The 20,674-nt window shown below is 39.7% G+C and overlaps 1 protein-coding gene across 1 annotated transcript in view; it reads right to left on the reverse strand.

Moving 5' to 3' along the window:
* Positions 1–2,145: 2,145 nt before the first annotated feature.
* Positions 2,146–20,674, reverse strand: part of itga8 (integrin, alpha 8) — a 213,215-nt gene continuing 194,686 nt past the window's right edge. The window contains exons 28-30 of the mRNA XM_052015654.1: positions 17,340–17,441; positions 14,819–14,941; positions 2,146–3,646 (exon numbers count right to left, since the gene is read on the reverse strand). Coding sequence (XP_051871614.1) covers positions 3,560–3,646; positions 14,819–14,941; positions 17,340–17,441 — 312 coding nt within the window. The 3' untranslated portion in view covers positions 2,146–3,559. The remainder of the gene's footprint in view (positions 3,647–14,818; positions 14,942–17,339; positions 17,442–20,674) is intronic.

The raw sequence follows: 20,674 nt of genomic DNA on the forward strand, positions 1-20,674 counted from the left end.
AGGTAAGTTGTGCTAACTTCCATGTTTATGCTCGCTGGAGGTCAAAAGATTATGGATGAAATTTATTGTGTCCACAATATATAAAGCTAACATAATTGCTGGAATAAATTATTGGTGTACAATGTGAATGGAAAGAGAAATCTATGGACTAGTACTGAGGTCACATTGTAACAAAATCTTGTTTAATTAAAGTCACTCTACATTACTGATGAGCTCTACTCCTTTATCAGTGAAAAAAATATTTTGTATGAACATTAACAAACACCAGAAAAAAATGTCAATATAGCATCTTAAATTGTCACAAATAAATATTTTGATGAAGACTAAAATCCAACTGGTTTACATCCAATATTTTTCTCAATATTATTTAGAAACAAAAAAAGTTAAGTAGACAGTGCTCAGTTATAATTGCACAATGTGGTGGGAAAGAAAGACAATTAATTCTTTAATTTTGTAAGAAAGATTGTTTTAGTTCAAAGAAAAATATGTAAATAAATTTTAAGTAAACATTATATGGCAAATTGGATATCTGTGTGATTTGAAAATATTAACCAATCACAATAAAAAGTTTTTTTAAAAAACAATCATTTTCAGAATTTACCAGATCAGGAGAATTCCTTTTTTATCCCTGTTTTCCACACAGTTTTGCAATCAATAAAGTATCTAGCTGCCCGCCTCATTTTCTGGTTATTTAACTGCCAACCAGAACAATACATGCGGGTTGCAACAAACATTCTGCTGGAGGAAATCAGTGAGTTGAGCAACATCTGTGGGAGGAAAGGAATATTTGACTTTTTGGGTCAAAACCCTGTACTCACAGGTACTCATGCAGCTTTCGACCCAAAACGTCGACAATTCCTTTCATCCCACAGATGCTGTTCGACCCATTGAGTTCCTCCAGAAGAATGTTTATTGCTCCAGATTCCAGCATCTGCAGTCTTTTGTGTCTTTGTAATACATGCTGGTTCACTGGTTGGTCTTTGCAGTTTACATGAAGAGGATTAAAATAAAATTTCCTTTGCACTATGTAATGAATTGACCTGTACGATCGGTTTGTAAGACAAGCTTTTCACTGTACCTCTGTACAAGTGACAATAATATACCAATACCAATAAAAATAAATTGAAGTACTCTTTAGAAGCTAACAGAAAAAGATGGAGGGATTAAATAACCCCTATTTGATGTATGGCATCTTTATGCTGTCTGCATCAGAATCATATTTCCTCCTCCACATTATAGAACTGAAACGTATGATTCCTGTTGCAAATTGCTAACACTGGGCATTTTTTCAGTTGACAATGAAAGACAAAGGTACGTGTACTTCAACGCGGGCTGCCCCCCAAAATCACTACGCAAAAACTGTGTGTTTTGATGTACATGTGACTAATAAAGATCTTATCTTATAAAAGAGGTGTGAGCAAATGTAGCTTCAACTTCATTTAGGTGCTTGAAAGCTCCCAACATTGCTTTATGAAAGGAATTCCTTATTTTATCTCAGTCTTTCTTAAACAGAACTCTTTTATTATAGCATTCTCAACACCTGGTTTATCTCACAAACTAAAACATAATCCATAATGTCTGAAGCCCTTAACAGTTTTGCATATCTGGCTTTGGTGCACTCCAGATCCTATGCGTTTTCTCTCTCCATTATGTCAACTCGGATCAGGGCCAGGTTAACAAATGCAAAGCATTTATGCATCAAAGCATCCCTTTGACCAGTCCTGCACTTTCTCATGATGGTATGACTTCTGGTCCACTGCTGCCAGTATGAATTGGCAGCACTCTTGCAGCGCCCTGGTTTGCACTGCTGAGACCAATCCTGCACGTCCTACTCGCTCAGGTTGACTGATGCAAACTGCCAGCTCTCGTGCTTGTTCCCGGCCAATAAAATGACAGTGCCGAGTGAAACACGCACAGGGTAGAAGGATAATAGCAACAATGGAAAGAATGGGGGGGATTCCCAAATTTGAAAGATCCTTAAAACCAGAGTACCCAGTAGCAGACAAGGTGTTTTAATAACATTCTTGGGAATATAAAGAAGGATCCACAATGTTCATTGGTATAAACATACATTCAGACATAGAATAGAGCTATTCAACTCTTCCACAACATATTTGTTTAGCAATTCAGATAAAAAAACACATGGCAGTCTGACTGTTCTGTTTTATTGGATATGAATTACAAAGTATATGACACAGGTTTATCATATATACATACAGTAACTTTAAAAATGTAACATCAGGTGGATTGGATTCTTTGCTCCAAATGTCAACAAATTTACAACCTTATCAAATAACAAGTGATCCTGCATTGTTTAAATCTAATGAAATCATCTTACTGTTGGCCATCCAAAGGTGTGCTAATGCATTTGCAAATTATATTTATATTTATAGTACAACAATATCCAATGCTGGAGTAGATATTTTGCACTTACGTCAGAAATATTCCAGAATGATACAGAACCCATAAATATAGCTTTCCACAGAAACTGTGTAATTTTTTAAAATGTCCGCAACTTAGCACTTGTGTAAATTATTATAAAAAAAGACGGTGCATCTGAAAATTGCTTATGATTGTGAAGGGGTTATGCAATTTTTCATCAGTATTTCATACAGTTGAAAGATCTTCATTGCCATAAAACATACATAAAACCGTTATAAAAACCTTAAGTGTAAAGCTCACATATGGCTAAATCCCAGTGTAAACATGCTTCAGAAATTATAAATATAGAAAATATTGCACGTTTTAAAAATCCGTTGCTCCCACTACCAGTGCAGGATGACACCATTCTTCAAATTATTTCACATGAAAATATCCAGATATCAGGAGTGCAGGTTCCACAGAATGAAGTACCACATTTAATGATTTATGTTGCAATCGCTTCCTTTCTAGCTAGTCTAAAACATTTGGATTTTCTTCCTGTTTACTTCAAACAAAATAATGTGTTCATAGATGTAGCCTTTATCTTGCAGTGAGAACCCCTTATTCTTAATATCTCTTTAACCAATAGTTCAAGAAAAACAAGGAAAATAAACTCCACAAATGCTTTGCAAGATGTTATGCTCCTTACATCCAGTACATTTCTGGACAGCTGCCTAACTAGGACAGCAATATATAATTCATGAAATGTGGTTGTGCATTTAAAAATCTGCACTCATGAGACTAATGTAACATGGAAAATTTCTAACTTTATGTGGACCTCTACTATTTGTTCAGAATAAGACACAATTTTATTTGATTTACAAAGTGCACAGCACCTGCACTTGAAAAAATACCTCAAGACAATCAATGTAACTTAAAAATAACAAATCCACCCTATACAGAATAAAGGGCCTTTCACTGTTATTGTGGCAGAATGACAACTGCAAAACAACTCGAAATGCTTAATTATGTAGTCAACAATGGACTTTCCCTGTTAACTTGTTTTCCTCAAAGTTGCTTTCCTCCTAATGTTTTCTTCTACATGCTGACCAAAAGCAAATACATGGAATAATTCTTAGTGGTGTGGAGACATCTCTAAAGTATCTGTTAAGTGGGTTAAGGCAGCTGTCATCAGTCCTCAGGCATCTGTACCCTTTTCTGGGTGAAGCTGTTCTTGATCTGTTACATCATTTTGAGGTGGGCGAGCTCGATCAAAGAAGCCAAACTGTGGAAACAATACCAGATTAAATTTAAAAAATGCACCACAACAAAGTGATTATGCTGAAAGTACAAGAACTGTAAACTCTAGTTTATAATTAAAGGTCTAGATGCGGCCAAATACTTTTTCTTAACATCAAACAAATTAAATATTGCCCATATAAATACAGAAAATGTTGGAAATATTCAGCGGGTCAGGTAGCACTGTGAAGGGAGAATGGGGTTAAAGTTTAAGCTTGATAATCTTTCATCAGATCTATGAAGAGTTAGGAATCAAGTACGTTTTAAATTGTGGAGAAGGGGGAAGGGTGGAGAGAACAAAGGGAATGTCTGTTGATAGGGTGAAAACTAATAAAAACTGATTTATCACAAACAATATAGTTGACCCTGATCTGTATAGATGAACCTGTCCATAGTTTCTTTGCAAGTTGCCCTAGTTCATTCCCAACCCCCTCCCCCATTGAAATACAAAAGAATCCTGTCTGTGAGAATTGATTGGTGTAAATCCCTTCCTTTATGATGGTCAACTCCCATGCCCGGTTCATTCCACACATCTTAACTCAATTAGTTCAATATAATTGTTGTCCTTGTGAATCATCCTGTTTGTGAACAAAAAGGACCTTTCTTACAGCGCCTTCAGTTCACAGCCTGAGTTTCTTCTAAAAGTTGCTTTAAAAAGGTCCTGTGGTTTCTCAGAGCATGCCGGGTAGAATCTTGGTTAATCTTTGGTCAACGTTGATCTGTTAGGAGTTATATACACATCTTGCTTAATGTATCCATGTACAAGGATGACTGTGATCTTCCAATGTAACTGATAGGGGATAAGTGTTATTGGGTCCCATGCTACATTGATGCACTGGCTCAGCCTCAGCATGTGCTAACCAATTGATGGCAGTTTAATATTTTGCAGCTATCAGCATTTAAATTGAGGCTCTGACCTCCGGGGTTATCCCTTAAAAGGTCACATCCACAACACCAACACCACTTCCGCAATTAAGTGGAGAGCTGCTTCTTGAAGAATAGCAAGTGCAATGATGGAGGGAGTGTGCTCGCAGGTTTTCAGGCAGTCACCTTAACAGGTTGGTGGAGTCCATTAGTTGTATCAGGGATGACCTTGGTACCACAGAGACCCTCCAGGACACCAACTGGGTGCTCCCGACAAGGGGCTGTTATACTCACAGGACTGCAGAACAGTGCTGCAAAAAATAGTACAACCTCATTGGATATGTGAAGGCGAATCCTCAGCACTTAGCACTACTTCACAACATCTACTTTTGGACTCAGCTTCTTTCATTCTGTGTCATAACCTCTCCCACCAACACACACACTCTCTCATTCCCCGCCCCACACACACAAAAGCCCTCACTCTGAGTATTTCATTCATAAAGCAGAACATCACATCAAGCTGACAGGAGAACAGTTATGTCTTATACATATCTTATCTTCGGATGCATAGAACCAAACGTGCTTATTTTTAAGTAGACCGCACCAGGACACATCCATTTCAGGTACCATTTAAAGTCAAAGTTGAGTTTATTGTCATATGCACAAGTACATGTATGCACACGTGCAATGAAAAACTTACTTGCAACAGCATCACAGGCACATAGCATTATATAAGCAGCATTCACAAGAAAAACATAAATTAAATATAAATTAAACACAATTTTTACAAGAAAGAACGCAACTAGAAAAAAATTGTACAGAAACAAAGGACTGCAGATGCTGGAATCCAGATGAAAAACACGATGATGCTGGAGGAACTCAGCAGGCCAGGCAGTATCAGTGGAGAAAAGCAGGCAGTCGACGTTACAGGTCAGGACCCTTCTTGACCCGAAACGTCGACCATCTGCTTTTCTCCACGGATGCTGCCTGGCCTGCTGAGTTCCTCCAGTATCAACATGTAGAAAAAATTGTGTTTTTTAATGTTTCTCTTGTGAATGCTGCTTATCCTGTACTTCATTAGGGAACAATCACAAAAAATGCTTGTTCCAGGTCATTCAGGATTCAAGCAATGCCACTCAAGCAACATGGATGTGGGTGGAAGGTTATCTTCTGGTGCGTACTCAATTATGTGGACTGTGAAAAGTGATTTAGGCTTCATTAAAAATATTTGCTCAGTGGCTCACACCTAAGCTCAACTACCTGCCACAGGATCCAGATGTCCTCTTGAAAGAATCCCAAAATTAATCCTTAACAGAAATATACAGGGTGCTATAGGTTTTAAGCGTTCTCATTGGTATTGAATCTATTATGACACATTGCCTAAAGCAACATACATTTCCATTTCCTAAGATCCAGTGACAGATAGGACAGCAGGTCTGAGTACTGTTTGGTGAAATGTGGTCTGCTGAGACTGGGTGCAGACTGAGAGAGTGGGTGCATTCATTCCTTTTCTTCATAGGGTTTACAACAGAAGGAGGCAAGTTATCCCTGAAACACAGCATCATGAGATCAGGGGACAGGTAAAGTCAGCTGAGGGGCAAAAGCAGTTCCAAGCACCACCTGAATCTAACGGAGAGGGGTACACTGGGTCAGTGTGCTTGTCTTCGTAAAATACCTGTTCAGGTAATGGCACTGTGATAGTGCATTTCATGAGGGGGCGAAGGGAAAGGTACAAACTGCTGCTATTGTGAGTTAGTGGTTGAGTGAGTCAATGGTTGTGGATGGGGTGTCAATCAAGTGGGCTGCTATGTCTTGCACGGTGTCGAGCTTCTTGAGTGTCGTTGAAGCTGCACTCATCCAGGCAAGTGGAGAGTGTTCCATCACACTCCTGACTTGAGCCTTGCAGATGTGGACAGGCTTTGGGGAGTTAGCAGGTCAGTTACTCAGTGTGGGATTCCTAGCCTCTGACCTGCTCTTGCAGTCACATTGTGTGTATAAGATGAGATATCTTTATTAGTCACATGTACATCGAAACACACAGTGAAATGCAGCTTTTGCGTAGGGTGTTCTGGGAGCAGCCCGCAAGTGGCGCCACGCTTCCAGCGCCAATGTAGCATGCCCACAACTTCCTAACCTGTACGTCTACAGGTATTGTATGGCCACTCCAGTTCTGTTTCTGGTCAATGGTAACCTCCAGGATATTGATAACTGGGGATTCAGTGATGGGAATGCCATTGAACGTCAGGGGATGACAGCTGGATTTTGTCTTGTTGGATATCATCATTGTCTGGCATTTGTGTGGTGTGAAGGTTACTTGTCACCCATCAGCCCAGGCTTATATATCGGTGCTGAAGATTGTGCAAACATCAGCTAACATCTCTACTTCTTACTGTACAACTGAAGGAAAGTCATTGATGAAGCAGCTGAATATCTTTGGGCCTAGGAAACTAGCCTGAGAAGCTCCTGTAGAGATGTCCTGTGGCTGAGATGATTCACCTCCAACCACCACAACCATCCTTTGTGCTGATTCCAACCAGCACAGTGTTTTCCCCCTGATTCCCATTAGGTCTGGTTTAGCCAGGACTCCTTGATGTCATACTTAAACCAATGTCAAGGGCAGTTACTCTTACTTCACCTTTGGAGTTCAGCTCTTTTGTCCATATTTGGATCAAGGCTGTAATGAGGACAGGAGCTGAGTAACTTTGGCAGAACCCAAACTGAGCTTCTCTGTACAGCTTGTTGCTAAGCAAGTGGCGCTTGATTGTACCATCGAGCATCCCTTCCATCACTTTGCTGATAACTGAGAATAGACTAATGGGGCAGTAATTAATTAATTGTTGTGGTAAGTTTCATCTCCATCAAACCATTTTACAGTAGATTAAACCTCTTCTCATTATATTTAGGAGGAAATTGCTGAGTAAAACAATCTATTTTAACTTAATGAACATAGTGTTAATGCTTTTAATTTTTTGGTTACTTAGTTTTATTTAATCTAGATCATCAGCTGACTGCTTGGGTGTGTTTGTGCAAAGCACATAATGAATGCGTATGCAGATGGATAGAAATTGAATCCTATAGTCATTAACTGTAATAAAAATTTCCATTTTCATGGGATCCATGTCCATTCCTCTAAAGAGTTCAACTGGAATTGTAAAATGACAGGACACTGGGCCTCACTGCAAGAAGCCAGTCTATCTTGCGATGTCACAAGGCCACATAAAGTTAGCAACCACAGTTTATTGAGTCTGGGATCAGACACCAATCTGCACTGTGAATAACAGCCTGCCACTGCTGGCCTCTCTCACAGCATCATTATTTAATATTGGCAAGAGGGAACAAATGCAGATGTTTCAAAGGTTTATACTGTTTCTTTACTAAAGATGCAATGTTTATAAAATTCTAACGTTGCCTTGGAGTGACAATAATATGTCAGCTTCCATAAGTAGAAACACTTACATTATGTTAAGGTGCTTTTGGGAAGGTGACAATGATTTTTGTTGTCCTTATTACACTGCAAAATGCCAAGCCCCAGAACAGGAGGCTATACTTTATGACTTGCCAGCTGAGAAGTGTCTGGCAGTCATAAGTCATTGTACAAGGGGTAGTTGGATGGGGGTGGTGCTGGCGGGGGTGGGGGGGGGGAGGGTGGAATGATTCATAAAAGAGTAGCTTGATATTATTTCCTTGAAGTACATCTTTCTTCCACAGTAGCTGTGCTGCAGTATTCAGCTCTGTGTGTATGCATGTCTGTGTGCACGCACACATTTGCATGTATGGACACACATTGTATTCACATGTTCACATGTGTATGAATGCTTATGCATTAGTGTGTGTGCATATGGATGTGTGTGTGCATGTGCTTGCATGTGGTGTATGTGTATGTGCGAGATTCAGCAGCAGCACCTCATATGCTGGAGCTTCAAATTTAATGCAATGTTCATTTGGACATGACACGCAGACATTGCATTTAATCTTGATATCAGCAAATGTCCTTGCTTCTGACCTCGTTGCATGCCCTTGCTGTTTTATATTGTACTGATCCTAAATATCCATTAGTGTACCTGACTGAAGTACGTGATTGCCTGCACTTGCAAAGGCTTGCAATGCAGATAAATCACCATTCCTGGTCTGCCTGATTCTGTGTGCTAAAGGAAAATTAGTTGAGTTCATCTCTTTTTAAGTGTGGAGCATCAGTAACTTCCCTAGTGCAGCAGTGAGCTATAATCCCTGAGACGTGGCATAGATCAACTGTAGCAGCCTGGAATGTTCCTGAGGCTAAGGGGTTAATAGTGACTGTGACATCGACTTTGAGAGCAGTCCAAGGACAAGTGTGAGCCTTTATCTGAGGTCATAGTAAGGACAGTCTTGTTGAAGCATAGCTTAAGTGGACATTGCTTTTCAGAGAGGCCTAGATATGAGTCGAATTTGGTGCATAACATTGAGTAATGAGACCTGTGCATGGAGTATAAAAGCAGAGAAATTTTGATGCAACTTTACATGCCACTGGTGAGACTGCATCTGGTGCACTTTGCAAAGTTTTTGCCTTCATATTTAAGGAAGGACATACTTGCATTGAAGACAGTACAGAGAGATTTCAGTGGGTTGATTCCTCGGATAAAGGGGTTGATATATAAAGAGAAGTTGAAAAATTTGGGCATAAACTTATTGGATTATAGAAGAGTGAAGGATGATCTTCTTGAAACATCTAAGATTCTGAGGGGGTTGACAGGGTGGACGATGTGAGGATGTTTCCCCCAGTGGGAATATCGAGAACAAGGGGGCATAGCTTCTGAGTAAGGGGTTGCCATTTAAGGTGGAGACAAGGAAGAATTTCTTCTCTCAGGGGCTTGTGAACCTTTGAAATTCTCTGCCTCAGGGAGCTGTGGAACCAATGTCAAGACGGAGACTGACCATTTGAACTGTGAGGCAGTCCAGAGATATGGGAAGAGAGTGAGAAAATGGTGTTGAGGCCAAGATTTGTTCAGCCATATCTTACTAAATCATGGGGCAGGCTCCAGGAGCCCACTGGCTGCCTCTGATGCATCCAATTCTATTTTCCATTTCCATGAAATAGAAGCAAGAGAAGGGTGTAGACAAATGCAATTTGGATTGCAGAAACACGCAAAGATGGCTCAGTCCTAAATGGGAACAATGTGTAGAGAAAGCAGAGAGGCTGCAGAATGCTGTAGAGCAGCCAGGGAAAGTATGTGAATGGCCCTTTAAATACTGTTAGTATTAGTAAAAAGCTGGCTGTTCTGTGAGTAAACAAGGATTGTTGTGTTTTGGATAAAGAGGTCATGCTGAAAATCACACGAGAAAGCTAAAAATGGGCATTGCATGATTACTGATATAATTGGGGCAAATATCATGCAGAAAATTCTGACATAAAGTCAGGGATCAAAGTTCCTGTGCGTGCTGAGAGCATTGGAAAATTTTGCTCTTCTTGGGGTTAGACCTATGTTTAGGAGCATAATTCTAGTGTACGAGTATTACAATAATATACAAATATTTTGTATGAGCTTTTGTATGAATGAATTTCTAGGTCTAAGTGTTTCAGAAGTTTTTATTTGAGCTATCTTCACATGATTTTTATGAATACTGATGTTTAATATTTTTGCAGTCCTCTCTTGTATGCTGTTATCTAGAAGCTCACATAAAAACAGACATTTCATAAGGCTCTAATCTCCATATCTACAACACCAGGGCATAATTATTAAAATGGCCTAGAGTTTAAAGTCACAGGAAATGTCGATTTTCCCCCTTGTACTTGCAGATGTAACCATTAGGTGGCAGGATAGTCATAGGTTGTGATATCTGAACATTCACTCCTATGACAATGGTTGATTTGAAACATTGCACATTTACATCACCTTAAATATAGATTTTTTTTATTCTTTGTTATTGGTCAGAAAATGTGTTAAGCAATGATCATTACTTCCAAACAGATACTGAACAAATTAATTACTAATCTTACAAATATTTATCCGGAAACAAAATTAATTTATAATGCCAATGGTCTACTGCATCATGTGGGCACTGTTTAATAATGTGGATGTGGTTTGTTTGAGGATGGTTTAAACAGGTTTTAGCATGAATCAAAGCCAAAGTTAAGCTATTTCTGAACTGGTAATTATTCCATCTTGACAACAAATTAGCTATCACAAAATGTGAACTCACCCCGTTAATATGAGTTCTTTGGGATTAAAACCAGTGGATTTCAGCTCTGAATTACCATCAATACGCTATCCCAGTTCCAATAGGATTGAGACAGAATTTTTGAACTTCAAAATAGGTGAACAAAAACATTGTAAAGATATTAAAAAGTAGATTACAAAGTAAAGGTTATTAGAAGTTCATAACGATGTTCCTACTCCCATAACAAACAACAATTAATTTCTAATTAAAAGCAAAAAAAATTCTTCAATAAAAAGAGAACACGCAAGTAATGCTCACTAGATCAGGTAAGAGAAACGAAATTAATGTTTCAGGTCGATGACTGTCCATCAGAACAAAGTTAGAAATAACTGTTATAAATTGAAGAGAAGGGGAAGAGGTGGCAAGCACAAAGGGAATGTACGTGATCAGGTGGAGAACAAGGGAGATGAATGATACAACTGGTGCTGGCTGAGAGAGAATGGTGAAGGTTTGTAAATCGAACTTGATCTATCTACAGCAACAAACAAACTGCTGGAGGAGATCAACGGGTCGAGCAGCATTTGTGGGGGCAGTGGGGGGGGGGGGGGTGGAAGGAACTGTCGACGTTTCAGGTTCAAACCCTGCATCGGGACTAAGCAAGGAGAGGGAAGATGGCCAGTACATAGGGGTGAGGTGGAGTGGTGAGACAGGGGCCAGTAAGAGATTTTGGACTGAAGAGGGGTGATGGATGGAGCCAGGTAACAGAGGGGGAGGGGTGGGGTTGGTTGACAGAGGCAGGTGGGTGATAGATGGAGTCAGGCAAGGGGCAAAAAAAGGCAGATGGAACCAGGTTGGGGGGGGGGGTGGTGGGAGACAGATTGGAGCGTGATAAGCGGGAGCACAAAGGCTACCAGTGCTGGAATCTGATAATTAAGAAAGGTGATAATGGGAGAGGTGACGGGCCGATAGAATCAGAACCAGATGGGCGAGTTGGGGTGGGGTGGGGACACTGTGGGTAAAATGTGTGGGTAAAACGTGTGGGTAGTAGGTGGATGGAACCAGGATGAGGAGGGGTACCTTGATCTATGTTAATGTATTAATGAGAACACAGCAGAGAAAAAACACACATTGTGTTCAGAATCTCAAAGTTCCAGCATTTTTTTTTGTTCTCTCTAATCTTTCCTCATGAGTCTCTCTCTATTTACAGCTCCTCCAGACAGATGTTGTGATCAACAAGCCTGCACTGCCCTCTCTCAGCCAGCACCATCACCTGTTGCATCACTCAGTCCCTCTTCATCCCCACCCGATCACAGATATCCCCTTTGTCTTCTCCACCCCTTCCCCTTCTCTTAAACTTAAACATTCTTGTTTCCTCACTTTTCCTCCATACAATAAAAGGTCATCGTTCTGAAATGTTTACTCTGTTTCTCTCGCCACAGATACTGCTTGACCTGCCGAGTATTTATAGCATTTTCTGTTTTTATTTATAATGACCTTTGTCACTGGATGCACCAAAATAGAAAGAAGTTAATACATTTTCAGAATGGATGTATAATTAAAAATTGAATTTCAATATTGAATAAATATGAGGTGATGCCCTATTTGAGATTTCCTGGGAAACTGGTGTCTAGCTGGTGTAAGGGGATACAGGCACAACTTTATAAAAATACTGTTGCAGGTTAATCATAGCTTTAAAATACAAAGCAATGGTGTTAAGCTTGAGAGGAATACAACTAAAAAGCAGAGAAAAACTTTTATATAGACCCTTAGATCAACATATAAGGATACTGAGAATATCTATGTTCAGTACTATGCAACTGAAAATTGATTTTCCCCCAAAGCAAAACATAGTAACAACAATTTCCAGATCATTGTGCATTCACAGCTTCATAGTTTCATACAGTTTTCCAACATGGAAAAAAGCCCTTCAGTTCAACTCAGCCATGCCAACCCAGATGCCTATCTACACTAATCCCATTTCCCTGTGTTTGGCCCATATCCCTCTAAACCTTTCCTATCTAACACCACTTTTTGCAGCTCGTTCTACATACCCACCACCCTCTGTGTGAAAAACTTGTGCCTCAGATCCCTTTTAAATCTTTCCCCTTTCACTTTAAACCTATGCCCTCTAGTTTTAGACACCCTACTCTGGGAAAAAGACTGTGGCTATCAACTCCATCTGTGCCTCTTGTAATTTTATAAACCTCTATAAGGTCATGCCTCAGCATCCCTGGCTTCAGGGAAAATAAGTCCCAGCCTATCCAGTCTCTCCTTATAATTCAAGCCCTCCAAATCATCCTTGTGAATCTTATCTTCACCCTCTCCAGTTTAATTGCATCCTTCCTACAGTGTAGCGATCAGAACTGAACATTAATACTCCAGCTGCGACCTAACTAACAATATGTACAACTGTAATGATGTCCCAACTCCCATACCTAGTTTCTCATCCGATGAAGGCAAGTGTACCATATGCCTTCTTCACCACCCTGTCTACCTAGGGAACATTAAACCTGTACCCCAAGGTTTCTCTGTTCAATAATACTCCCCAAGGGCCCTGTCATTCTCTGTGTATGTCCTGCCCTGGTTTAACTTCCCAAAATGCATCACTTCACACTCGTCTGAGTTAAGTTCCATTTGCCATTCCCCTGCCCACCTTCCCAGTTGATCTACGTCCCATTATACATTCCTCTGGAATTTCACCTGTGCACTTTGAGCTGAGAACCACTCTTGCAATCCCAATGTAATTTCCATATCAGGAGCGAGAAAGATGATGAGATACTCCATATACAATGCTCCTTCTGGATGTTTTCAGGAGGATTCGACCACGAACACCCAAAGTTGGGGACTCCCAGGAATTCACATTCTCGTCATGTACTGTGCTGGACTAGGGACCTGCCAGGTGAACGAGTTACATGCCTTCATCTTTTGGGTCCACCCACCCAGCACTGCACTAATCCCCTGCCACACCTCAGTCATGCCCCCCCCCCCCCCAAACCTCTGACTCTGCAATCACCATCATCCAAACTGGTTGTGCTTTTGTGACCCTACCAGCCCTTGCCCTCCCCACCACCCTGCAAATCACTTAAACTGCTCGTCCAATTTCATCACCCCACTACCAAACACAAGAACAAGAATGCAAGAACATAAGAAGCAGGGGTAGATCACCAGGCCCCTCAAGCCTGCCCCAATATGATCATGGCTGATCTATGCTGGCCTTATCTCTGCTTCTGTGCCAGTTCCCCATACCCCTCACTTCCTATCTAAAATCCTGGTCCATTTAACAAGACCCATGAACCACCAACCATCCAAACTGCCAGTCCGATTTCTACTCTACTACCAGGATCGTCAGTCACAGCAGACCCGGTCTGGCCTGTTGCCTTTGGCTGGCCTGAGCCCAGCTGGGTGTGGAGGATAGTGGCACACTTTCAGTGCTGAAACAATTGTTGGTGCCCAGCTGCTGTGTCTATCTAGTGCACCCAAAATTATGCACTAGGGTTTCCAGTCAATTGCGCACATTTCATGACTCCGTATTAAAACCCCGTGTGGCGCCAAGCGAGTGCTGCACAGTGGGAGATGAGATGCTGAGGGAGTGCTGCACAGTGGGAGGGGCAGTGCTGAGGGAGAGTCACTCTGTGGGAAGGGCAGTACTGAGGGAGCGCTACACTGTGGGAGGGGCAGTGCCGAGGGATCGCTGCACTGTGGGAGGGGCAGTGCTGAGGGAGAGCCACTATGTGGGAGGGGCAATACTGAGGGAGCGCTGCACTGTGGCAGGGGCAGTACTGAGGGAGCACCCCCTGTGGGATGGGAGGTGCTGGGGGAGCGCTTGCTAATGCTGAGTGTATCCATTGACAACATTAGCGGGCAAACAAAATCCAAACCTTGGATATTTCATCCTTATGCTAATATAATGTGGGTGTTCAATTCATTTTTTAATAATTGGTAAAAAAAAAGAAAATCACTTTTGCCCCTTAATGAACTCTATGGAATCAGCTGCTTATTTTACATTCAGTTCCAATGACATAATTGGTTTGAATGTTATAAAGTGTTATAGTGTTATTAATTCAAGCAAATACACAATGGGTTAACATTTATTTTTTAAAAAATTAGTGCACAATGTGTTTTACTCCAGTTACAGAGAAATGAGAAACTGAAAACGTACCTTCCACATGACTAAGATCAAAATAGCCAGAACCAGCAAACCAACCAGTACAGCTAGAATTATGACCCACAGGGGAATAGCAAGTGAAGCATCAGGTGTGGCCCAAATTACCGACGTTCTTATCTAGGGCAAGAAAAACAAGGCAAATTATTTTTTACTCATCTACAGGATGTAAACATCACTGACAAGGCCAGGATTTGTTGCTCATCACTAATTTTCTAGGTCACTTCTCAGGGCAGTTTAGAGTCAACTACATTGGTACGTGTGGAACATGTACAGTACAGAATCAGTGAGGACAGCAGATTTCCTCTGCTGAAGGACACTGGTGAATTCCTTGGGATTTTATGTTTCAAAGTCATGATTACCTAGTCCAGAGTTACTTAATTATTTGACTTTAAATTCCCCAGCTGCTGAGGTAGGATTTTATCTCATGCTTCTGGATCTACAACCTAGCCTAAGAATACCCAAGCAGTGACTTGACCACTGTGATACCATATTGCAAATGCTTCTGTATTGTACGCTTTCGAGGACAAAGTTCAGGTCATGGAGTCACACGACAAAGAAACAGGCCCTTTGGCCCATTATCTCTGTGCTAATCTTCAAGAAAAAACTCGATGGAGTAGAACGTAATAGTCATTTCAATTGTAGTCACACATTTATGTAATTATGTCCAACTTTTTTCATGAATGTTCACAATTCAATATATTACAATTTTGGCTGACATTGTACCTTGCATTTAAGAATAGAGGAAAGTGATTAAGTTTGTCAGGATGAAATATGCTATATTACAGGCCTAGGAAATGAATTGAAATGGCCACTCTCATTTAATAAATGACATATTCATTGAAAATAAACTGCATACAGCAAAAGTATGATAAGGATACAATAATCTGCATGAGTAAACCCATTGACTCTGGATTTATCTGCATTTTCATTAATTCATTTTAGGTAATCCTTTTATTCTTTTTAATTCATTCCTTACTAATCCAGTAATACACACTGTATTAGAATTCTGGGATATTTGTTTGGTATTTTCATTTGCTTTAATTGTAAGAAACCTGAGGCAAATTGTATGCTTTAAACTTTGTTATTAAATAGAACCAGATTGCTGCCACTTTGACGCTTGTGGTCTTCCAAGGAGAACCTCAGTAATTATTAGATAGTTTGCTTAACGGTAGGGCAGGGAATGAGCATGACAGAAGGGGGAGGAGGACTTGGGATTCTGGGCTGGGATCCAGCAAGACATGGATGGCCTGTGAAGTAAAGCACAAGAAGTTAACCACCAAGTGAAAGGATTACAGGTAGCATAACGCTGACTATCATTTGGCTGGATGTAAACTGTTCCCAAAGTAATTTTGTATGGTCATGTACCTGACAGAACATGCAGTTAGCATAGAACAATTAATAATGCAATATTATATTATGATATAGTATAAGCAAATGAAAAAGAAAATCAAATTCCAAATACGGCCCCTGACAATTTTAAGTTAGTCATTTTGTACTAATACATCTATTTTGTTTTTGTTTGAAATTGGTATTGGTTTATTATTGTCACTTGTACTGAGGTACAGTGAAAAACTTGTCTTGCATACCGATCATACAGGTCAATACATTACACATTGCAGATACATTGAGTTAGTACAGAGTGCATTGATGTAGTACAGGTAAAATAAAACAATAACAGAGTACAGAGTAAAGTGTCACAGCTAAAGGGAAGTGCATTGCAGGTAGACAATAAGACAATTAATACCATCATAACAAAATAGAGAATGGGATATGTATTAATATGATTTACAATTCAAATTTTACAGTATTTCCCTTCAAATATAATGGATGAAATGGTTCAGCAGTGGAGCATTGATAAATGCTATTACAAATGTAATGGCAGATCAAATAGCAATAAACGGTAAGAGATCTTTTCCTGGTTAATTAGTACATGTAATGGTAATCGAAGACCTGCACTGGTGCCACTTACATTACATCACTCAGCTGCACAAAAGGTACACTTGCAGTATATAGGAGGTAACATTACTTCGCAGGAACTGGCGACTTTAGTAACATCATAGAACTGCACATGCAGAGAATGAGCTGTGTAATGTCAGGCCAGGCAATGAAGCCATTTTTTTTTCCCCAAGAAACAACAACCACTAAAAAAAAAGTTCAGGATTTTTGGGATATCACTCCTATCTGATCTCAAAATATTAAATCTAAAACATTATGAATTACAGGTTTAAATTTTGATAATCTTGAAATGAGTTTAAAGGAAATTCCTTTAAGGAATTGTGCAAATTTTAGCTATAGCTTGTAGGGTTTATACTTGCTGTGGCCCTGAGTCAATTGCACTCCTGGTAAATTGTGTTAAAGCCTACCATGGTACACAACCAGGGAATGAGAGGCAGCCTAAGCATAAGGAAGTTGTTTCTTATAATTTCTCTCTGGATCCTGAGACTGTATACATCCGGTTAATGTTATCTAAGCAAGTCTCATGTTTATAAAATGTGTTTTCCCTCAAGGCACTTACCACAGTACTTGCACTGGGTAATTCCTCTGGCTGGATTTTGTATGGCATTTCCTTCACTACAAATGACACCAGAGACTGCAGAGAGTAATGGTTGTTCCTTCTCTGTCAAAAAATAAGAAAACAAAGGTAAAGAAGTGAAAGAGAAAAGCAATTCCCAGTGTTTGATTTTCCGAATTTTTCAAGTGCAGGAAATTAAAAATTGAATTTTATTGTCCAGTATTTGCTGAACAATGTGACAACTTAGCAAACAAAAACAGCTTTCCTGTAACAAATTTATTAGAAACAATGAATGCCTCTTTAGCTATATTGGATACAAATCTTACTTAACTCAGGAATTTATTTACTTCAACGGATTATGTAAACATTCCAAAATCAGTTTCTTCCTCTGGTGGTAATGAAGTGCTATTGAGTTCTGAATCAAAGTATGTAGCTTATTGGTAATTCAACACTAACATTCAATGTTAGTTCACTTATTACAGAAAAGGCCGAGTTACTGTCCGACAGCCTCTTTAAAGTTTCAGAATAAATGACAGGAGGTATCAAGCACCGACTGACCACCCTCTTTTACTTTCCAGCACCATTTCATTTTTCCTGCCTCTCACCCTTCAGAGTCCTTCTCTACTGTCCTCTCCTTCCCTTCCCCCTTCCTCAGCATCTTATGATGTATTTCTTTCTATCTTTCTCTGTTTTTATTGAAAAGTAATTGACTTGAAGTGTCATAGTCTCCATTGGCACTGTTCTTAAGTGTGGAGTATTTCTAATATTTTCTCTTTCCAAAGACGTACGGGTTAGGAAGTTGTGGGCATGCTATATTGGTGCTGGAAGCGTGGCAACACTTGCAGGCAGCCCCCAGAACACTCTACGCAAAAAGATGCATTTCACTGTGTTTTGATGTACATGTGACGAATAAAGACATTTTATCTTATCTTCATTTCAGGTTTTCAGCTTCTGCAGTACGTTCTGTTTGTAAGTGATAACCCAACTCTGATTATAATGGATAATGATTAAAGAAGTTAATTAAAATTAGTAGCGACACTCTGTTATAAGAATCTTACATGGTATTGGGGAGAAAAGATTTGGTAAAATGTTAAGGAATGAAATTTCAGGAAAAAAGTTTCATTTCCTAATCCTGATAAATGTGAGGTGATGTACTTTGGGAAGTCAAATAGTGGTAGGACATCTACAGGAGGGCATTAAAGAATATTGATGAACAGAGGAACCTGGGTGTCCAAGTCCATATTCCTGAAAATCGCAACACAAGTAAACAGGGTGGTGAGGAAGGCATGTCGCATGCTTGTCTTCATAGTTTGGGGCATAGAATACAAGATTTAGGATGTCATAGAGTTAAACAGCAGTGAAACATGCCCTTCAGCCCAACTCATCCATGCTGACTAAGTGTTGCAAAGCATTGGATCAGAGCAGAACTTGAGCATTGTGTACAGTTTTGGTTGCAACACTACAGGAAGGATGTGATTGTGCTGGAGACAGTGCAGAAGCAATTGACCAGGATGTTTCCTGGATTGGATGACTTTACTTATGGGAGAGATTGAATAGGCTGGGTCTGCTTTTCCTGGAGCAAAAGAGACTGAGAGGTGACCTGATAGAAGTATATAAGATTATGAGAGGCACAGACAGGGGAAATAATCAAAACCTTTGTCCCATGGTAGGGGTATCAAAAACAAGAGTACTGCTCCAGTGAAATCGATAGTGGAGTACGCCTGCATAGGGTCCCACCTGACTGGCTCTGCAGACTCCCCATAAGTGGTTGGGAATGACCACAATTTCAAGGTCCCCACTGATCTCAACAGGAATCCACTGTTGGAGTGCATTCAGAACAACAGGGAACCCTTGATACAACATCAGGTCTTCTGTATTCGCACAGAAATCCCCAAATTGCTCATGGTAGATGGGGAAAGTGCTGACACTTCCCTACAAAATCTGGGCTCAGCTTCCTCAGCATCTACATTGTTAATGTTCTTTACCCTCAGTGTGTTATATATAATCAACCTAATACTGCAGTACTTTGTCTTAAATGAGAAAATGTCATGATAAAGTTCATGTGTAAAATGAATGCATGCACTTCTGTCTCACATTTTTTTACCTTGGCTTCTTTTGTCCAACAAAAATGTTGAGCAAACCAAGACCGACAAAAATTTGCCCACTAAAAAAGAATTGTAATGGTGTCACCACTCCTGTCTCTTATATTTGGTCATAACCTGTTTTTAACACTGAGAAAACACTCTTCATGAATTTCCTTGGGCTGCATCTGCTCTGCTGCCCCGAGGTTGGCAGTAGTTTTGTGAATGTTCTATCGTGCATGTGAACGAGGTTTCTGTCCAATCCCTGAAGTTCAGTCAACAGAGCAGGAGAATGTCCAAAGAAATTCTCAATGTAATTAACATTACTGATGGAGAATGATTTGAACTGAGTAGGGTTAACTTTAATTTGGGTAATTGGAATATTATTGACTAAAATCACAGTGGGTAATTGCTCATTGCCAGTTGAGGAAGGAAATAATTCAAATTCAGGACATTCAAGTTGAACTGTAAAAACATTTCAAGCTGCTTGGTTAAAATATTGAAACCCCTCACATTTTAAACATATCAGCTGTTGTACGACACTGCTATATGGTATTTAGCTTGGTTTTAAAGGAATCAAATGGAAAACACTTTATTGTTCTCATTTACCTCCATGTTATAATTGACAAAAAATATAAAACTTTTGCATAGATCCAGTAGAGACAGTGTACTAACTCTGTCAATACAAGTGAGAAATTCAATCACTATTTTTATCTTGTATTTTAAAAAGATTTGGCTGTTTACTTCCTAACACGATTTTAAGAATATTGCAATTCCCAGAGGAAATCCCTAAAAAGGCTTTTGGAGTCATGACACATGATAACAGGCTTCTCTCTGGAAATAATTTATGTCAGGAAATTTGACACATTCTATTTCTGGAGTACTGTAGAAACTGAAAAAAAGCACTAAATGTTTGTAATAAAGGTCACTGAAATAAGTAGCATAAATTGATTAACACATCAACAGTGAATACCTCAAAACTACAACTAAAGGAACATTTTTTAATATATGTGAGTTCACATGGATTTTCTGTTATGTGAGAGATTAATATATAAGCTGTGCACCACTGAACCTGCATTGTTTTCTTTCAAAGGCCAATATTTTGCAAACTTTGAGGGCCTGAATACCGATGGTGTAGGAATACTTCTACATGAAGTGCAGGAAATGGGTTGCAAACTGACAAATTTTGCAATTTAGGGCATAGCACTTAATGTATTTAGGTTACAGTGCAGAGAAAATGGCCAGAAGAACATACGA

Source organism: Pristis pectinata, chromosome 5, assembly GCF_009764475.1.
Source record: "Pristis pectinata isolate sPriPec2 chromosome 5, sPriPec2.1.pri, whole genome shotgun sequence".
Classification (NCBI taxonomy): domain Eukaryota; kingdom Metazoa; phylum Chordata; class Chondrichthyes; order Rhinopristiformes; family Pristidae; genus Pristis; species Pristis pectinata.